The following is a 20,180-nucleotide window of genomic DNA, read 5'->3' as shown; positions in this document are numbered from 1 at the left end:
ATTAACTTATATTGTGGGCTAAAACTCATACTACCTATAGCTAAAGAATTAGTTCCTGAACAAACTTGTAAAAGGAATAAATCTAATTAAATGTCGACGCAATTTTCTTCAGTGTACTAGATACTGCTTCATTTCTTCACTTGGCCGTTCAAAGTTTTCATTTTATTATCACGCAGAACTAGAGAGCGGGTGGCAAAATGGTGAGTATTTTGAGGGGTAGTGTTCCGAGGGGCTAGACGAGGTACTGGCCCATTGAACAGCTGCAGCATTTTTGAAGTTGTCCAGGAGTCCAGGCCGCTCGGAATCCTGTGCCCGGGAAACGTGGCAAAAAGGCAGCCAGGATGCGCTACGTTGCGTTCGCTTGTCATGCTCCGTTGCGTGATTTTGCCCACCCCTCGTCCTTGCGACAACCACCCACCCGCTCCTTTGAGCCCCCACCCACTGGGGCGCTTCATGCACGAGTTGTTGTCCTGCCTGCTGCTTTTTGGCATCCGCTGTCTCGTGAAGCACATGGCCGTGCAGAGTCTGCGGCATTAACTTCATGCCGCTTCATTTTGTTGAGCATTTTTTTTTCCGGACTTTTTTGGAGCTTTGGCTCCCTGAAATGGCCGCTACAAAATTGGTTCGTTTGGTCGCCGAAGGCACTTAAATTTCCCTCCGGCGGCATTTGTTTTTGCCGTTGATGTTGATGAGGATGGTGTTTTGGCGGTGGGTTTGTTGTAGTTCAATTTGTGCGCTGCGGTTTAATGAAATTTAGTTGTTAGTTGCTGCACGTTTAGCTTTGCATAGATGTCCGCCCCCGACACTTTTTCGGTGTTTGATGGCACGGCGAACACCCGAAAAACCCAACGACCAATTTTCGAACGAATGGGCGGCCCACGAGGCGTATACGTGATGTGGAATTTGTGTATGTTAAAGGGTAATTGTTGTGGGAAATGGGTCTACTATGAAGATATGGCTGTGCCGGGGGAAAATTGGTCAGAACTTGCTCTTTTGGAGCTGATTGAAAGGATTGTGATATATGAGTGGGGCACATTGCTCATACGTGATGTGGGCCTAAACTTTATAGCACATCCATCTTACATTACATGTACGGAGAACGTGAGTAGAAATATCTGAGTTTGGTTTTAAATGATATTTATTTATGTCAGTTAATTAGCTAAGCTAACAAAAACTGTTCGAGACATTTACAAAGATTTCTCTTACTTGTCTTGTCATTTAGTGTTCATCTTGCATACTTTCGGGGGTTTTCATTTAAGTTTTGTATATATATATATACAAGTATACATATATATGTACAAGTAAAGTGTATGCAATATGAATGTAAAAATTGTTTTTGTAGATATATCACACATTATAAAAAATGTATGCTTATTTAAGAGCGCTATTCACAGATTAGACTTGCGATTTAACTTGCTTGAGTTAAATACACATAACAATTATAAAAACTTTGTTTAGGGGTCGACTAAGTTCTGGCGGGAAATGCTAGTCGCTGGAATTACTTCAGTTGGTTCAGTGGAGGGGTCTACTCTTGGACTTTCTGGACTGTCCTCTTTCTTTTGACACCTTTTTAGCAGTTCCATCTCGAGGCGCCCCAATGGCACCTCAACACAAAGGTGCATGAACATGGATACAAACAAGGTAATGCCAAAGTCCGACCAGAAGCGGAGAATCTAGAAAAATATTCAACATATACGTAAATACTTTGTAAGTTTTTGCTAAAATGTAGGGTGTACTTACAGCGTCGTAGTCCGAAAAGTGCAGACTCGTCTTGATCCGCGCTATATGAACCGTTTCCACCAGCAGATGCCATATATACAGGCAGTAGGACAACTTTGAAAGTGGCTGCCAAAAGGACCAGCTCAGAAACTCATTCACAATGGGGGCCAGTCCATTTTGGCACGCCCAGATTATCCAGCACAAGGCCAAAGGCCAGGCAATCCGACTGCAACAAAGATAGAAAGCTCCAGCCATTGCGGAAATGTCCCCTGCCCCACTCTGGGTATAAGGATATACGGCGAAGATTACAGTGGCCAGCATGGAAAGACTCAGAATCCAGAGCACCAAAGCCAGCCACTTGGGCAGGCGTGTCTTCCGTACATTCTGGTGGTGCAGAAAGTAACCAAAAAGCAATCCAATCAACCAGGGAGTGGCTCTGGCATGGGTGGTGTAGTAGATGAGGCGCATCTCGGTGCTGTCACCACCAAGGTTTCTATGATGGAAGTTATTTTTATTAGCTATCATATCTGATTTCTATATAAAGCTTTACTTACCCATAGCGATCAAACACTTTCAGATCCCGCAGCATAACTATGCCAAAGACGCACCCGGACAGCAGAAGGATCAGCAGGACAATTCCTGCGATAGCCTTTTTGCCCCATTTGTAAAGGGCGATCAGAAGGAGTGGGGATATAATATACAGTTGCATATCCACAGCCAGATACCACGAATGACCCAGACACTAAATTAATTAAATAGGTTAAACGTCGCACAAGGAGGCTCTTAAGTATTACGTACCATCCTACCAGGAGCAGCATAATTTTGCACGTAGAGCAGAGTTGCCCACCAGGTGTCGCTGCAGAGCTCCGATGAGCTGGTGAACTGATTCCACAGAGGACCACTGTCCAGTCGGGGGAAAAGGGTCATAAAGATGAGCACGGCCAGGGCCAAAACAGGAGTCAGGCGAACCAGACGGTGCAGATACATCAGTGGCACATGCAGACGACCCTTGGAGCTAAGAACATTCGAATTGAATATGGAAGCCTCGATAAACATTATGGAAACTCACCGATCCATCTCACGCAGGGCGGACAGAACCAGAAGCAGTCCACTGAGCAGGAAGAAGGTGTCCACAGACGTAGTGCCGCTCTGGAGGATCATGGAGAAGGGCATCTGAGCCCAGGCCACGATATCGTAAGCATTAATGGTGGGCGCCAGTAGAAGGTACATGTAGCCGTGACCAAGTATGATCCAGATGATGGTCAAGCAACGAATGCCATTCAAACATGGAATCACTCGAGGCGATGGTGTGTTCGAGGTCTTAAGCAACTGGGGTACATTTTTGCGAAGGGAAAAGGAGCTCAGCAGCTTGTTGGAAACTTTTGGAAGAAACAAATGAATGAATATCAGAGCCTGAGTTATGAGTAATTCCAATTTCTTTACCACAGCTATAGTCCAAAATTGTAGCCAGCAAAACGACGATGCACAATAAGATGAGAATTGACCTAAAAACAATATGAAATAAATTTTCATTAGGTTGAAAAACTCATCAAAGTTAAAGTAATTAGTTTTATAGTTCGCTCGCCCAAAGCTTTTTCTAAAAACGCATTCTGGTGTAATAAACCAATATATGCCACCAATTGAGAACACGTGTTTTCCTTGCAGTTGGGTGCAGCCGTCAGGCCACCTTTTTATTTCTTCTTATCTCTTCGAGTAGCAGAAACGGTTCTGCCCGCTTAACCTCTACAGAGTGTCTAATCTTACCTAAATACTGCGACTGCGCCGCCGTCGACAGCGGCAGAAGAGCAGCGTATATATATATGTATAAGAGAGAGAGAGAGAGAGCTTATGCGCATATATGGCCAGCGGCCAGCGTGGGGATGCTGACTTAGCTTAAAGCATAAATGGGTGATCTTATATCACGCTCACTTGAGACATTTATTTATGCAATGCAACTAAGTGTTGCTGTGTACTTATAGGTACAGTGTACCCTCGATATATGCACATACTACACCTCCCCTCTTTTTTAAAATAACGTAAAGAAATGAAGTTATTTTCTATCAACTATATTACCATTATAAAATAAAAATTACTTAAATATTATTTTTAATGAATTAACATTATTTATGATATAGAATTTTTAAATGAATAAAGAAAAAATATGTATGTATTTTGAATTAATAAAAATTCGATTATATCTATGTCTTTGTTATATTGTTTTGGCTGATCAGGCCGTTATTTAAGTTTTATTATGAAAGGTTTGGCATTGATTGCCCTTTTTTTTTTCATTCTATTTGTGCTTTTTTAGCCTATCTTTATGTACTATTTGTTGTTTCTTACTTCCTGTTTTAATGGTTATATTGTCATTTATTCCTATATCTACTACGTCATAAGGACCTTCATATCTTTTATCTAACTTATGACCTGTTTCTTTTCTAAGTAATACTTTATCTCCTATTTTTAATTCGAAATTATTTGTATTCCTATCATATCTTAATTTTCTATCCGCTTTTGCTTTTTCTAACATTCTTCTTGCTCTGTTGTACGACAATTCTAGTCTGCATTTAAGCTCTTTAGAGTAGTCGTCTAAGTTGTATATTGGGTCTATTTTGTTTATCTTACTGAAATCTTTGAATTGTCTGGGTAGTCTGCCAAATACTAGTTCGTATGGGCAATAGTCATGGACTATTGAGGGTGTTGTATTGAAGCAATAAGTGAAATATGGTAACCAAATGTCCCAATCACTTTTGTTAACCGATATGTATGAACGTATATATTCATTAAAAGTTCGGTGGCTTCTTTCTATTGTTCCTAAAGTTTGATGATGGTGAGCGCTAGATGTTAGATTTTCTATATGCATATATTTGCATAATTCATTCATAAGTGAATTTTTGTATTCCGTACCTTGATCTGTAATGAACGTCTTCATTGGACCGTACTTCAGTACAAATAATTCAAATATAGCCTTTGCAACTGTTTTAGCACTTTTATTTGGTGTTGGAATAGTTACTAAAAACTTGGTTAGATCGCATATGATTGTAACTGCATACTCATTTCCGTCTTCCGATTTCGGTAGTGGACCAATGGTATCAATTAAAACAGTATCAAATGCTGTTGCTGGCGTTGGCATCAATGTTAATGGAGTTTTCGTATGTGTTGTAATTTTGGCTTGTTGACATTTCAAACAAGTCTTTACATACTTTGAGATTGTCTTGGTCATCTGGGGCCAATAATAAAATCTTTTGATTTTTGACTGGGTTCGCGAAATACCAGTGTGGCCTCCTTCTATAGGATCATCATGGAATTTTGTCAAAATTTCTTTAATCTGAGCTTCGTCATTTTTGTCTATAATTATCACCTTTTGTAGAATAGCTAGTTCTACTTTTTCGAGTACTCGGTTGCCCTTTATTTTAAATTCATTTAGTGATACAAATTGGAACATCTGTTCGCTTGGTGATATTCGCATTTTTGTTATTTTATGCATTCCGGCTTTTGAAATAAGCCTTTGAAAGAATTGATTTAGATCAAATGTTTCATTAGAATACAAGTCATCAACATCAAAGCGTGAAACAATTGTTTTTCCTCGTTTTAATAAACACTTGTGTTTATCTATTTTGATTAAAACATATTTCTTTGTGTCATTATTATTGACAACTTCATAGACTTTGGGCTTTTCTATTGTTTGCTCTTTTTCCTCTTGTATTTTGACTATTGCTTCGTCCTTACAGGAATTTTCCTGTTTAGCTTTTGATCTGGTGGTAACTTTTAATATTTCTCTGTTGATTGTTTTCAGATCTTTTATTGTTATGCGAGACAAGGCGTCCGCAATATGGTTATCTTTCCCCTTAAGATATTCTACAGTAAAGTCATACTCTTCTAAATCCAGCCTCATACGAGTGAGTTTTGAACTTGGATTTTTCATAGAGAATAGGTATGACAATGGTCTATGATCGCTTTTTACCATGAAATGCTTGCCATATATGTATGGTCGAAAATGATTTATGGCCCAATGAATGGCCGTTAATTCTTGTTCTGTAGTGGACTTATTACTTTCACCTTGAGTGAACATTCTTGAAGCGTATGCCACTGGAAGTTGTTGACCATTGTGATCTTGTGTAAGTACCGCTCCGCATGCCTGTTTACTAGCATCGGTTGTTATGCAAAATTCTTTACCGAAATCTGGGTACTGTAGTAATGTTGGTTTCATTAATTCTGTTTTAAGGTATTCGAATGCATCATTGCATTCTGCTGTCCATTCGAATTGAACATTCTTTTTACAAAGCCTCGTTAAGTGGCGTGAATGATCAGAAAAATTTTTAATGAAACGTCTGTAATAATTACAGAAGGCTACGAAACGCCTAGCACTGTCGGCATCTGTTGGTATAGGATATTTTTCTATAACTTCATATTTGGTGTCATCTGGGAGTATACCTTTATCGGTACATTTGTGACCCAAATATGTTACTTCTTTCATAAAGAAAGAACATTTCCCTGGATGTAGTTTCAAATTATGTCGTCTACATAGCTCGAATACGTTAGTCAAATTTTTGAGCATATGTTTTTCTGAACAACCTATTACTACTAAGTCATCCATATATAGAAATGCTTGCGATGGTTCAAGACCAGAAAATGCAAGTGTCATCATACGTTGGAAGGAGTTTGGTGCTACTTTCAGTCCGTATGGTAATCGCGTGAAGCGATATGAGCCATTGGCTGTTGAAAATGACGTTATATCTCTATACCTTTTTTCTAGTTCTATCTGGTGGAATCCAGACATTAGGTCGAGACATGAAAAATACTTTGCTCTTCCTAATTGATCAAGAATATCTTCTATTCTTGGAAGTGGAAATTTGTCTGATAATAGTTTCTTATTTATTTGACGATAGTCAACTGCTAATCGCCATCTTTTTTCCGTGGAATTCGGAAGTGGTTTCTTTGGAACCAAAAGTAATGGACTATTATATTCAGACATTGATGGTTCAACTATTCCATCGTCTATTAATTTTTTTACCTGTCTGGCGATTTCTGGTTTTTGGCTATCTGCCATGCGATAGTTTTTTATATAGACCGGTGTTTTTTCCCCTAATCTGAGTTTTTGTTTGTAGAAATTGTTAGCCGATATTGGTTCTGTTTCTAGACCAAAAATATCGCTAAACTCGGTGCATAACTTAGTTAGTTCATTATTGAATTGTTTAGGGAATCTTAATTGTTTTAAAATTTCTTCAGTTCTATTTTCCTTTTCTACTGGTGTTGTAAAAATGTCATAGTCTTTCATTGATTCGCATTTGATCTTCGCGCTATCTATTATGGCGTCTTTATTATTTGTATTTATAATGCGAATCAATGCGTTTTTGCTATCGGCAATGGTGCTTGCTACTATTATACCTGGTTGCAGCTCCTGATTTGGTACTACCACCGTTTTTTCGTTAGTGAGTAATTTGACTTGTCTGATTACTTCGCATCTAGCTGGCAATAAGAGTGTGTTGGAGTCTAAGTTATGTGTAATTGGTACACTAATCTGTCTACTGAAGTTATTGGGTCTTATTGTGAACCAGTCTTTGTTATTTTGAAACTCTAATACGCAATTGTATTTCTTGATAAAATCTATTCCGATTATGCCATCGCATGGTATCGGAAAATTCTCAGGTACTACATGAAATTCATGTGGCACTAGAACATCCTGAATGCGTATGTCAAGATCTACTGTACCTATAGACTGTATGGTTCCTTGCCCAATACCTGTAATATTTGATATATTACTGAAATTTATATTATTATATTCCTTTGCTTTGGCTTTTAGCAATGAAATTTCTGCACCTGTGTCTATTAGTAATGTAAGAACTGTGTTTGTTTCATGGTTTTTTGTCTTAATGAAAATACTCAGATTTAGGTTTACTTTAAACACTTTTACTGTTGATCGCTTAAGGGGGTCTGGCTGTTTTCCGATTGTACGTTACGCACATTTCGGTTGTTATTATTATTCTGACTTTGGTTACCCCTTCGGTTACCTCCGTCTCTGTTATTACCGTGGCCGCGGTAGCCTCCGCGACCTCTGTTGTTATTATTATAACCTTGGTTATAATTCTGGTTATAATTATGGTTATAATTATTTCTGCCTCTACCACGATAGTAGGCATTATAATTACCACGTCTATTATTCCCATTATAGAATAAGACTGTATTTGAATTGCCGGTTATTTCTGTACTGCAATGTAGGTATTTTTCCATTGCGTCGTTGAATGTACTAAATGTACCTGCAGTTAAGATCATTTTAAGTGCCTCGTTGGCACAGTTTTTGGTCATTGCTGATATCGACTCTTTAGTCGCGAATTTGTCAGCATTATCGGCGTCTAATCCGCCGTCTATGTAAGCTGCCTCGAGCTGCTTACGCATACTGTCTATTTCTGTAACATACTGAGACGCGGTCTTGCCTCTTTGTTGGGCATTTATTAATTTGGCCTTTATAACGTCAGGCGATTCGCCTTTTACGTTTGCCTGCAATATGGTAATTATTGCCTGTATCGTTGTCGCATGTTCTACTTTATAGTTTAATGGGCCAATAATTTTGGTCTTTATGACCTCTACTGCTAAAGTTTCTTGATCTCCTTTAGTTAGATCCGTCAACTTAAGTGCTGTCACAAACCTGTTTAAATGGAGTTTCTTACCATCGAATTCAGGTACTGTGGCAGATACCTGTTTAACGTATGCTCTCTGAGCTTCTAATGCGTTGGCCATGTTTCTTGTATTTGGTTGTACGGTATTAAATTTTAATTCTTCTATTGATTCGATATCGCTTTCGATATCTAAATCTTCTAACGGCTGCGACTCGTCCAAGTCTCTTAACTGGCTTTCGTCGAATTCTGCTATTTTGGTTAGTTCTGTTGGGACTTCTATTATAATACTGTGTCTAACGCTGGTATTATGTAGTCTTTTACCAAATGAACTGAGAACTTTGAAGCATTGGACTTTATGTTCTTCAGTGAGTTTGCTTTTGTTTGTTACTATTAGGTTTTGTAATGTGTTGTATTGTGTTATCAATACCTTTATGTGAAAAATAAGCGTCTGAGTTTTGATCAGCGCGGTTTTATTAATACATTTATAGGATTTATCAAAAGCATCTCTAATACTGTTTATGGATATGGTTAAGTTTAGCCATTCCATGTATGTACCTTTTAGCGATGTAATCGCACTTGTACCTTTTTGGTGTAGTTTCTATTAGATTTTGTCTAAATCATTGGCTCGACTCATGTAAGTCTTTTCAACGATCTTTTGTGAAACTGATAAAGTTTTAAGGCCAGGTTAAAAGGCTGATAGGATAACTAAAATCAAAAATAGTAAGTACATTGAATTTAACTGTGGGGTTGTATCCACGACTTATGTCCCATTTTGATATGGGGAAAATTAGTCTTTATTTGTATATCAAAAGTACAAATAGAATTTTAACTTTGAGAATTGGTCAATTATTGTTATCTCGATCAGATATAAATATAGCTCGAAATTTTAATAGGTCTAAACTGTTGTTAAACATATTTTTACTTGATAGATGAATTCATTATACTCAGTTTACATCGGTTGCAATTTGCAATTTTACAATATTATTACTTATTTTAAGTTTAGGACTGAGTATAATGTGTTAGTTATGAAATGGGTCCCTGATAAGTTAGTAATTTTGTTGCAGCGGAAACCGCATCGACAACATTAATATAATATTTGGGCGGTTGAGGCTATGGCGTATAACGCAGCCCGCCGCTTTACTTCGCACCACGAAGTTGTTGATTGATGGCTGCAAGGCGCTCTTTGTAGCGCTGCCGGTCTTCCTCATTAGTTGCCGTCTTCAGTAGTTCGATGTTGAGCCTCCGGGCGCTGAGCAACTTAATCCGGCGGCCACCCCTCTTCTTTTTAGGTGGCTGCTCCCTCGCTGCAGTCCGTGCCTTGTACTCTTGTATGGTCAAGGGCTTTGGTCCCGCGGACGGATCTACCTCTATTACCTCTTTGATACTTGGCAGATCCCTTTGCTCGACAGGAGCAGGGTGTTCGAACGTCTGCTTGGTAGACATTCGCTGTTGTCATGTGCGGCGCGCCGGTGGAATCCTTTATCCTTTATCCTAATCCTACCCTCGCAGGATGCCGTGCTAATTGCTGTTGCGGCTTACAATGGTCGAGGGCAGTCTTTCATGCAGACGTCGGGTCTTTTCGGCTTGGGTGATGTTGAATTTTCAGTTATTTCTTCATTGATTATTTCTATTTTTGCTGAGTGAGTTGTGGTATTCGGCTTTCTTTGCTGGAGGTTTTCTTTCAGAAAGTCTAATTCGGCAGTTAATTTCTGTGCCGTTGCCCATGGGGGCGGTGTTTTATTTGTATATCATAGCCACTTAATATGTGCTATACCTTTATTTTTGATTTCCTGACATCCGCGTTTGCCCATTACCACACTCTACTCACTCAGTATTTTTGTTTCTTTTTTTTTCATCAGTGTCCCGTCTCTAGGTCTCCCGCACTGGTGTAAGGGGCGGCCTGCCTCTCACACCTGTTGTCGCTGTTTAGAATTCCCAAATCAAATCGGCAATATTAGCAGCATTTCCTCAGTAGTCCTCAGATCGCAGGCTCCTGCCTCACGGTCGCCATGTAATAAACCAATATATGCCACCAATTGAGAACACGTGTTTTCCTTGCAGTTGGGTGCAGCCGTCAGGCCACCTTTTTATTTCTTCTTATCTCTTCGAGTAGCAGAAACGGTTCTGCCCGCTTAACCTCTACAGAGTGTCTAATCTTACCTAAATACTGCGACTGCGCCGCCGTCGACAGCGGCAGAAGAGCAGCGTATATATATATGTATAAGAGAGAGAGAGAGAGAGCTTATGCGCATATATGGCCAGCGGCCAGCGTGGGGATGCTGACTTAGCTTAAAGCATAAATGGGTGATCTTATATCACGCTCACTTGAGACATTTATTTATGCAATGCAACTAAGTGTTGCTGTGTACTTATAGGTACAGTGTACCCTCGATATATGCACATACTACACTGGCACTTAAATTCGTTGGCATGCCAAACAAGTCTAAGCGCACACAACCTGTCTTTCCAGTGCTTATTGCGTAAGATATGAGCAAACAAAGGCTGGGAGATACGATCTATACCTGGAATACCCCATATCCCCCTTGATTTTACTCACACAGCAAGCCAGTCCAGTCCATTCATGGGATCTCTGTGCGCCAAAGAGCAGTCCTTTTCCTGCACCAATGTTGCTTCCGTCGAATTCTGCCCAAACATATCCTTCAGATGACCAGACATCCATCGACTGAGTTGGGCGGCACTGCAGGATGAGGGTATGCAGGTTCCAATACTCAAGGTGAGGGCATCTGCGCCGGCGGCTTCCATGAGCAAACTCTCGAACTGCATACGACTCAAGCAATACTTGGCTCCGGCATTGATGGTCATGACATTGCCCAGACTCTTGCTGAGATCCAAGCTGAGGCAGGATTCGTAGTTGCCCATGTCCATAAAGTGGCCGTAGAGCAGTCCTTGCGGGAACTTTCCCCAGGCATCGAAAACTGTAAGACACGGACACGGAAGGTCAGTATATAAAGTATATCCACATCGGTTGCCATCAACCGACCTCGAAGAGCAGGCAAGGATTTGGCCTCTGCTCCCGTGAGGAGGAGGCGAACCTCCGCCAGGCAAGATGCCTCGGCAGCAGATGAGGATTGGTTGTCATTCAAGGCCTGCTGGAGCACCTGGTAGCCGAAGTTGCTGGACTGCATCCAAGTCAACAGGTCCTTGGAGCTGTACGTCTGGGCAGTGGTTAGTACTCCCACCCCCATGATCCCGATCAAGGCCACGATCATCTTGGTCGGGATGAAGAGCGATGAGCTCGCGCTGCTTAGTTGCCTGAATACCATTGCTGTGTGCGACGGCCATGACGCTGCGAGTGATATTTATACCGGGCTAGTAAGAGTCTTACTCCGGCCCACGAGCCGTCTGATATGGCTAACACATATTTCTAATCACCTGAGGAGCTCTCTTGACTGCAGTAGTTAGTCGCTCGGTCGTGCAGTGGGAACTTTTTGATAACCCGTGGGCCATGTGCCATTAGGTTTATCTCGCACCCTTATGCAGGGTAGCAGGTGGGTCTATCCACCTCACTTTTGCGATATCTCAGCAGCGTGCGAGCAACGATCATTGTGACGATCGCCTATAAATCGGTTCAATGACCGATATAGCAGCCGAATTAGATTCAATGCCACACATGGGGATGTCCGTTGCGCTGCCGATGACGCTGAGTAAAAACTATTAACTGTCAGGCATAACTGCAGCATCACGCAATCAGTAGAGTGTATCCCCGGGGAAACACCTGGCCCATCGACGGGTTAAAACTCGGGCAACAATTACGTCAGTTTGTTTTATATTTCACAAATGGGTCAGCGACCGATAGTGACTTCTGGCGAACAGATCCACCGGCGATACTGGGCCACTACTGATAGTCTCAATAAATTCGTCACTAGCTCGCTAAATCGGTTGAGTGATTTGAAGTGGCTCACCTTGGCCAGTAGATTTGCCCACTTGTAATAGTTCGGCGGTTCATGGCTGGGTTATTGAACCCGCTGCCCTTGGAAAGGGCGATACTACCGAGCTAAGGCAGCTCGGTCCATCTGGCGTCGTTACTATTGCGCAATAATAGTCGCATTAATCAATATGCGATTCAAAACTTAATGTATTGCTAGTCAGTCAAAAAAGTGTGGGTATTCCCAGGCGTGAATAAACAAATAAGACAAAAAAATCGAGAGTGGGGCGAAATACTTTCTCCGCTGGATCTCCGAATGCTCTTGTCACGCATTTTGCCAAAAATATGTTTCACGCAGAGTATGGAATAAATGATACCTATTGGTGATTATAAATATTTTAATATAAAGTGTGTTATTGTATGGCAACTTGTAACCACACATTTTTGTTTACAATTATTATCTGAGCCAACGAACCAGTTAGTTGATCAAATTTTGTGAAATCATCAACTCTGCATTGGTTCCATTACTCATCAAATACAAACAGTAGAAAATAATCACTTTTTTGTTGCTTTCTGAGATTATTACAAGTGGCTCTTGATAAGTGTTTACAAACATTACTATAACTACAATACACCCGTTTACTCAATGAGTTCCGTGTGAGCTACACATACATACAGATGTGTAATTATTTAAAAAGTTGACTGGGAGAGCTTTACTCATGCCGAAACATACGTGAATTTTGAGTGGTGTGTGAATAAAGATTAGGGTGGACCGTGTTCGTGTGAAATTAATTAGGTGTTTTTCATCCAGAGAAACATATACTACCCCAAACTAAATGGTTTTCTACATCTCACAGTTTATTTACCTTGTCTTTCGGATTTAAATACAATTTGTAACCTAATTCCGTTCGCTCACACAAACTTTCGAATCGCTTTCCCAATCACTTGAACTGGATTATCAGAACATTAAAAATTTAATTAAATTTCCCTATCAGCACGTGTAATTAAGGCAACTTCAGTTGGCAAAGTTACGGAGCTAAGCCGCAAAACTGTTTTCCAACGGGCATAAACGTAATAGTAACTACGTTAATCCGACAGCTGAAAATCCCTGGAAATACATTTAACTCTTGCCTTGCGCTAAGTACAATGTAAACCGTTTGCCACATTCCAAACACACAGGAAAACCCAGAGACAAAACAGCAACTTTGGGGTGAAAAGGGAGGTGAGTGTAGTTAGGGGGTGGCAAGCTGAATTTCGACACATGTTGCCGCAATAAAAATGTCAACACACACATAAAACATCTTCTAAAATGGCATTTGCAGCAGGCAACGAATTCCGAAGGACCAAACGGGAAAAATGCGAATATTTTTGAAGCATAATAAATGGAGCTCGGCGTGGGAAAGCGTCGTCTGAGGGGAAAAACTGAGCCCGGGAAATCCCCATCCACACGTGCTTAAAGCTCAGACTCACACACACTCACACACTCGCACAATGCCGGCCATTAAACACGCATTCTTTGGCCATAGAAATTTATAGACCAGAAAGGAAAGGCGACGGAGAAAGTGTGAGAGCGAGTGAAGTAGGGAAAGTTGGGACGGGAAATGTGGGTAGTGCGAAATGTGTCGCGCAGCGAGTCGCGCGTTTTACTTTCACTCTCGCCGGAACTTTCATCCAAGGACATGGAGCAGACAGGACCTCGCAAACCACTAATGGCGGGACCCAAAAACAAAAGGATACATGCATTTTATACCCTCACAGCGGGTATTGTGGATATTTTAGATCAGTAAGCTATAAATATCTGAATAGTGTTATTTTGAACTATTAGCGGTACAGAATTTTGGGGATAACTTTTCAAAAAATTATCGAAAACTGGAAAGGTATATATCGTTGAATTTGTATTCAAATTTGCAATCGAACTGCATTTACACATTAACATGTAATTTTTTGACCATTTTTGCCAAAAATCATGATGTTACCCCTTACCAAAATTTGAAAAAATTAAAAAAAATTTTTTTTTTTATATAATTTTTTTTGTGATAGTAGTCGTTAATACTAGCCATTAGCTATCCAAAAAAGTACACATTTTTGCTGTGGTACCATATCAAGCCAAGTTTCGACTTAAAATTGCCAGGAAATGTTGCACTTTTTGCTACAAATCGATATCCTGATTTTCACACGTCCTTCATCTAGTATGTTTGTTACTTGGAAGAGTATCCAGAATGAAGTGAACTGACTTTCTATTCTTCTCTTATCAATTTCCTGTTAGACTGCCAACATATTTTCAAAATGTCAGCTGAACAGATCTGCACCCCTGCTCCACCATCAATAAAATCCTGAGCTGAATTTAAAGAAGATCCAAAAAAAAAAAAGCTAGGCTGCTGGGCGTGTCGCCTTTAATGAGATAATCTGCGCTACTCGTCGTAATTTTACGTAATTGAAGGTTCACTTGCAGACAGACCCCACTTCTTACTACCAAAAAACGGGGAGTCTTGGTGTCTTGGGGTCTATGGTGTGGGGATGGCTGGCAACTGGCCGTAATGATAGTGGTGGGCCTGCAGCTGTACGTGCGTGTAACTTTGGGGGTATGTTCCTCTGGAGCGTCTCCCATCTTCCATCTTGTCTGCACTTTTCGGTGGAGCTTGCTGGGATGGTAATCTGCAATAAATGAGGCATGTTGGAAGATTTATTTGATTGCTTTATTTAATATTTTAGAAAAGGCAGATGTTTCGCTAGCACTCGACGGGATGAGGCTTCTTGGGAGGAGGGTGTTGGCTTTACAGTCGTCGTTGAGTGGCTGACTGTGAGTTATGACGGATATAATGAACAATATACGCATTTGGGGCCAAAATGGCAAAGGTAACTTTAGCAAAGGTGAGGAGCATTTGCAGTGAGTGCTGAAGGAAAGTGATATACGATACATATGAAAATTGTGAGGACGATAAGTTATGGCATGTGAGCCATTGTGAAATACTACAAGAAATGGTGAGAATTGTTTAATTTATGGCTGACAAAGGTGGCTAAATGTACAAATCAAGAGGTATCGCCTAGGCATGGAAAATATACAATATGTATGAAGACATTTCATAAAACTCCATTCATTCCATTCAGCTTTCGCTTTAAACATTTCGAAGCCCACCTTGAATAAATTTCGCTTCATCAATTTCGATTAATCCCAGGTCCGGCCGAGAAATCTCTGGTAGACCCAATTTGCAAGGAGGGCCCCCGAAGGGCAATCCACAATTAAATGCTCCGCTCATTGCGACATCGTTTATCACTTCTGCCGGAGTCCTGGAGTCGTGCAGTCCTGGAATCTCCGATTCTCTAGGCTCTGCCCGCCATTATGGTTGCTTCATTACAGGCGATTAATTTTGATTGTTTCGACCAGGGCAGCAAGAAAAAGTGCCCAATGAAGCACTGCACAGTTCATCCTGAGAATATCCTTCTGGCTCATTTTTGTTCTTTCTGGGGACACCGAAAAAGGGCCATATTTCACCCAACAGGAGCCAGAGTGCGGATATAAGGACTGGGAACTGTGACCAAAATTAAGCACACAGAGCACAACTACACGAAAACGTAATAAAATCATAATCGTCGGATCAACACAGTCATCAGCGGTGTCACAACAGGCTACCAGTGGATGATGAGGACGGAAAGCGAGGACGCAGACAGCCAAGGATGCCACTGAAGACCCAAGGAGCAGCACAGAGCAGCCGGGAGCAGCAAGGAGCAGCGAAATTGCACAAGCAATTGCCAGGCGAAACTCAACGGTAATTACAGTAATAATTCAAAAGAGATTTGCCCCCACCTCGTCCAAAAAAAAAAAAAAAAAATAGAGCAAAAAACAACACTCCAGCCAAGGAGATGGGCGAAGGTTCGGAAAACTAAGAGACAATGAAGGCGACGATGCAATCCGGGCCAAAAGTGGCAATTGCCACGGCCAGAGACGGAACTGCACAGTGGGCCTGGATGAATGGAATGAGTAAGGGAAATATATACAAGATTATTATATTGATATTATCAATAAACAATGGAACAAGCCTTAGTTTTAGCAGACTGATATATTTGTATGATATGTTAAATAAATTGTAACTCAAAATAAATGACATCCAGCCCACTGTGCCAGGAAGACGGAACCAGGGTGGCTCATCCTGCCACACGCCCACGCACACGGAGCGCTGATGTGCAGCTTCCGGTCCTAAGCGACGCACAGGTGCAGGCCAACGGCAGAAGCTATAGAAGCTATGGCCAAAACCAAACGGCAGCTAGTGAACTAGTGAAAAGCCGAGCCAGGAGCCGGAGAATCCCAGGGAAGCCAGCCATAAAAACTTTGGCGGGAGTGCGGCGTGATGGGGTGGGTGGCTGGAGGTGATGATGAAAAATGCGACAATGAAAATAATGCCCGGCACACGCATCTCCATCTCCAGCTCCGTCTCATGCAATCCGGAGTCCTGAGTCCGGATCCCAAATGAGGGCGTCCAGCCGAGCTGCGAGGCAATGGAAGCCATTCGAGCCACTTAAAGACTCGGCGGGTCGATGCCATTTTTGGTGTCTGGGTGTGAAAAAGTTTAAGTGGCAACAACGACGAAATCCCAGGATTTACTTTTATGCACTCCCACCCACTCGCATTTGGGCATGAGTGCAATCTGAGAGGTGAATGCCGAACGGTGTAAGCTGGCCAAAAAAAAAAAAAAAAACAAAAAAAGGCAAGGAAAACTGGGAAAGCGGGAAAGTGGAAACTTTGACTTCAGCTCCACTCCCTTTATGACTTTTTGGCGGCGCTGAAAGTCGTTGAAAGTGTCAATATTGCGTTATAGCATCACGTGGCGCACTCTTACACTGAACATAATTTACACTGAAAAATACAAACGATTTAAGGAATGCAATGCAAATAAGAAATACCTCTTTCAATACGTTTTTATTTCATTGCAACATAAAAAAGGCTCTCACCATTGCTGAATTATAATAACTTTGATTCTCTGAAATGCACACTAGTTTTTGGCTCAGTGCAGCTTCCACCTGCAACACGTTAGCCAATCCCAGCTGTCTGTTGATGGCGATGATGGCTGTTGGCTGTCTAGGATTAGCTATGCGTATGGCCCCACTTCCAAGTGGAAGGGGCAACCACTTTAGCTACTTATTCCCGCCTTCTGCACTTTCCAAAAGCGCAACTCGAAACTTTTTTAGCCACGGCACTCGGGGGATGGCTCTCACACACCCCGCTCTACCCCCCCCCCCCCCCCCTGCTGTTACCAAAAAGTTTGGCCAAATGATACCAATAAACAAATCCCATTATACACGGTGTATCAGCTTTACGTTGGCTGCTCGTCCGCTACGTGAGATGACTTTCAACGAAAAGATACAAAAGATGCAACCCCCATTTTTTCGAAAGCTTTTGTTTCGGCTTCGGGTTTTGGTTTTGGCTGCCAGGAGGCGTGAACATTTCAGATTTCAACAATTGCAACTGGAATTCAGCTTAAGCAAAGCCCATGCACCCAGGTAAGTGCTAAACATCCATTTAGTTATATGCATTTTTCTTTCGTACCCCATTAAAAATTAGTTTCCCTAATCTTTGCCTGCTTTGCGCCCTGAAAATCTGTAAATCTTGCTTAGCAAAAACTACTTTGAGGAAAACCAATTTTCGAGTCCATTATGGGCCAGCTTGCAGCTAATAACTTAAGCTCAACACTTAAGCCACTTTGCATCTGGACTCCTTAGTAAATCCCCAGTTAAAAGCGATAAATGTTTTAAGATACTGGCCGAAGCAAACGAAAGTTGCCTTTTAATGAACTCGATGCATTAAAAATATGTGCACAACTAAGAGCATTCATTAAAAAGTTTTTACTTTAAATAAAAAAAAAAACTTAAGTCGAACTAGGAAAAGGGAGGAGGCAGAGCAGTGGGCGTGGCTGCCACAGCCGTTACGGCAGTAAATCCCGAGAAAAGCTGCACAAACTTTGCGACTTTGGCCATTCATCTTACAACTAATTTCTGACTGGACTCACTGGACATCGGGAAGCCCTTTCCTCCGGCACTTAAGTGCTTAAATATTTTTCATTGTTCTTGGGCCAGGAAAACGCTCCAGTTAGTGGCCATATCCGCTTTACGCTTGCCCAAATATTATTTAAGCTAAATATAAATTTGTGCCCTCTAATCACATTGCCATGAAGTCCAGGTTCTTGTTCTGCCCGACTTGGCCAACTCGGCCAACTTTCTGCTGATTAAATGTTGGCCAAAGTCCACTTCAAGCCGATAACACACACACACACACACACACACTCAAGTGGGAAAGACAGATTTTCTGGCCGAAACTTTAAACTCAGCCAAAGTCCTTATCTAATTGCTTTGAAAAAGTTTCCGATGCAAAAGTCACTTTTGGCTTGTGGCCTCAACTTTTCGGGCAGCAAGTCAAGATGCCGGCCCAAACTTAAGGCCACCTTTGCCAGGTAAGATAATCCCGGAAAGCATGTTCGCACAACTGTGTGACGGAATGCATGAAATGATTCCTTGCATGTCATCATCCACCTGGAAGGCACCTACATCATAAATGGAAAGTATGGGAAAGGAGAGGAAAGGTTAAGGTTCAACCCGACCTCTGTCATGACAGACAAAATATAATTTCAATTAAAATGCTAGCCATGGAAACGAGAAAAGCAGAAGTGTCAAAGGGCAGGAAAGTGCACTGCAAACAATTTCGGGCCCAAAATAAAACGAGTTTTATATGATACCAAATAGTATGAACATAAACGATTTTGCATTTAAAATCTAGCAAAATATTTTATAAAATTCCCTGTGACGCTGTTATATATTTTTACCTAGTTAATATATTAGCCAATAACTACAGTTCTTTGTAGGTATTTTTTCGTTATCAATTTGGCCAGAATGGGAACAGATAAAGCCGGTGTACTGAAGCTCCACGGGTGGCAGCCGAAAAATATACAACAATAATGCCGACACATGTGGTGGTTGGCGAATGGATGGGAAAAATTGAATGAGCTCCGCATGAGGGGCATTCCGGCCGTACTGGCATCTTGGCCAAAAAGGGCTTCCTGCGGCTTTCATTGATTAAACTTGAAGTTCGGCCACCCGCCGCTTGTTCCTTGCGATCCTTGGGAACTTTCTTAATTTTGTTGTAATTTCCCAGACGCTGCTGGAATTTCTATCTGCGAATTTATGAGCAACAGCGTAAACTATTTTTATTAGATTAAAAACACACAAACCAAAAGGGAAAGCGCAGAAAAATGCGCTGAAGGGAGTTGCCATAATTTGCTCTAACAATTTTAATCGCATTTGGGCGAGTTGGGAAGGGAAAATATTAACAACAGTGTGGAAGCTTTTCATTACGGAATTGTTCGTGCGTAAGAATGTTGCAGGCGGCATTTTCAATTTTCCCCCAGCCAGTGTACATTTATTATGAATTTAGCAATTCGTGTGCAAAAATTACTTTATGCACAAAACAAACGAAAGAGCCACAAAAATTGGACACAAAGAAAACGTCAATTGAACCTTTGTTTTTCTGCTTCTGGGGGTGAAAGAAAATGAATGATTTATGTATCCATATTATGCAAATTTCGATAACTGTAACCATTTGTAGGGTACTGTGGAGTACATTCCCAAGTTGGTTCATCGAGAGTCCTAGTGAAATCTTGTAAGGGTATTTTAAGTACTTACTATTTATGCTGGGTACGAAGTTCCAGCTTGGAAAAACTAAAAAATCTTACCGCTTGATATTAAGGGTATTTACCAAAATTCAGTAACCTTTATCATGAGCATCCGTTTCCCCAAATATATAAATTTGTTCGCGGAGATGGGGAGCTATCAGTCATGGACTGATTTCAGGTTTGGGGCTGTCCATGGCCGCCACTCGTGCTGAATTTTTATTGCTTGATTTAATTATTAATGCGACTTGCAGATGGCACGAACGCAAAAGGGATCCCATTCCACAGGTCCTTCCCGAGTCCCCA

General features: G+C 41.2%; 1 protein-coding gene and 2 long non-coding RNA genes across 3 annotated transcripts, besides 1 other annotated feature; 2 read left to right on the top strand and 1 right to left on the bottom strand.

Moving 5' to 3' along the window:
• Positions 1-1,123: 1,123 nt before the first annotated feature.
• Positions 1,124-11,633, bottom strand: CG42329 (uncharacterized protein). The gene is made up of 8 exons (NM_134746.4): positions 11,335-11,633; positions 10,891-11,269; positions 3,163-3,224; positions 2,789-3,098; positions 2,518-2,734; positions 2,274-2,461; positions 1,741-2,212; positions 1,124-1,673 (listed from the first exon to the last, which is right to left on the bottom strand). The coding sequence occupies exons 1-8, from the start codon at positions 11,561-11,563 to the stop codon at positions 1,455-1,457; spliced, it is 2,076 nt and encodes a 691-aa protein (NP_608590.2). The 5' UTR covers positions 11,564-11,633; the 3' UTR covers positions 1,124-1,454.
• Positions 3,334-10,742: a mobile genetic element.
• A 1,507-nt stretch (positions 11,634-13,140) lies between the features above and the next one.
• On the top strand, positions 13,141-14,072 carry lncRNA:CR43263 (long non-coding RNA:CR43263). The gene is made up of 2 exons (NR_047871.1): positions 13,141-13,441; positions 13,542-14,072. It is a non-coding gene; the product is annotated as a long non-coding RNA:CR43263 (long non-coding RNA).
• A 1,560-nt stretch (positions 14,073-15,632) lies between these two features.
• On the top strand, positions 15,633-16,277 carry lncRNA:CR45346 (long non-coding RNA:CR45346). Its single transcript, NR_124015.1, has one exon. It is a non-coding gene; the product is annotated as a long non-coding RNA:CR45346 (long non-coding RNA).
• Positions 16,278-20,180: the final 3,903 nt, after the last annotated feature.

The sequence above is a fragment of the Drosophila melanogaster genome, chromosome 2L (genome assembly GCF_000001215.4).
Source record: "Drosophila melanogaster chromosome 2L".
NCBI lineage: Eukaryota > Metazoa > Arthropoda > Insecta > Diptera > Drosophilidae > Drosophila > Drosophila melanogaster.
This window is presented reverse-complemented; position numbering and strand designations above follow the sequence as displayed.

Coding starts and splice junctions, on each gene's coding strand:
- CG42329 (NM_134746.4), bottom strand. CDS start 11,563: ATGATCGTGGCCTTGATCGGGATCATGGGGGTGGGAGTACTAACCACT. Junction 3,099..3,162: donor AATTTTGGACTATAGCTGTG/GTAAAGAAATTG, acceptor TTCTTCCAAAAG/TTTCCAACAAGCTGCTGAGC. Junction 1,674..1,740: donor ACTTTTCGGACTACGACGCT/GTAAGTACACCC, acceptor ATATTTTTCTAG/ATTCTCCGCTTCTGGTCGGA.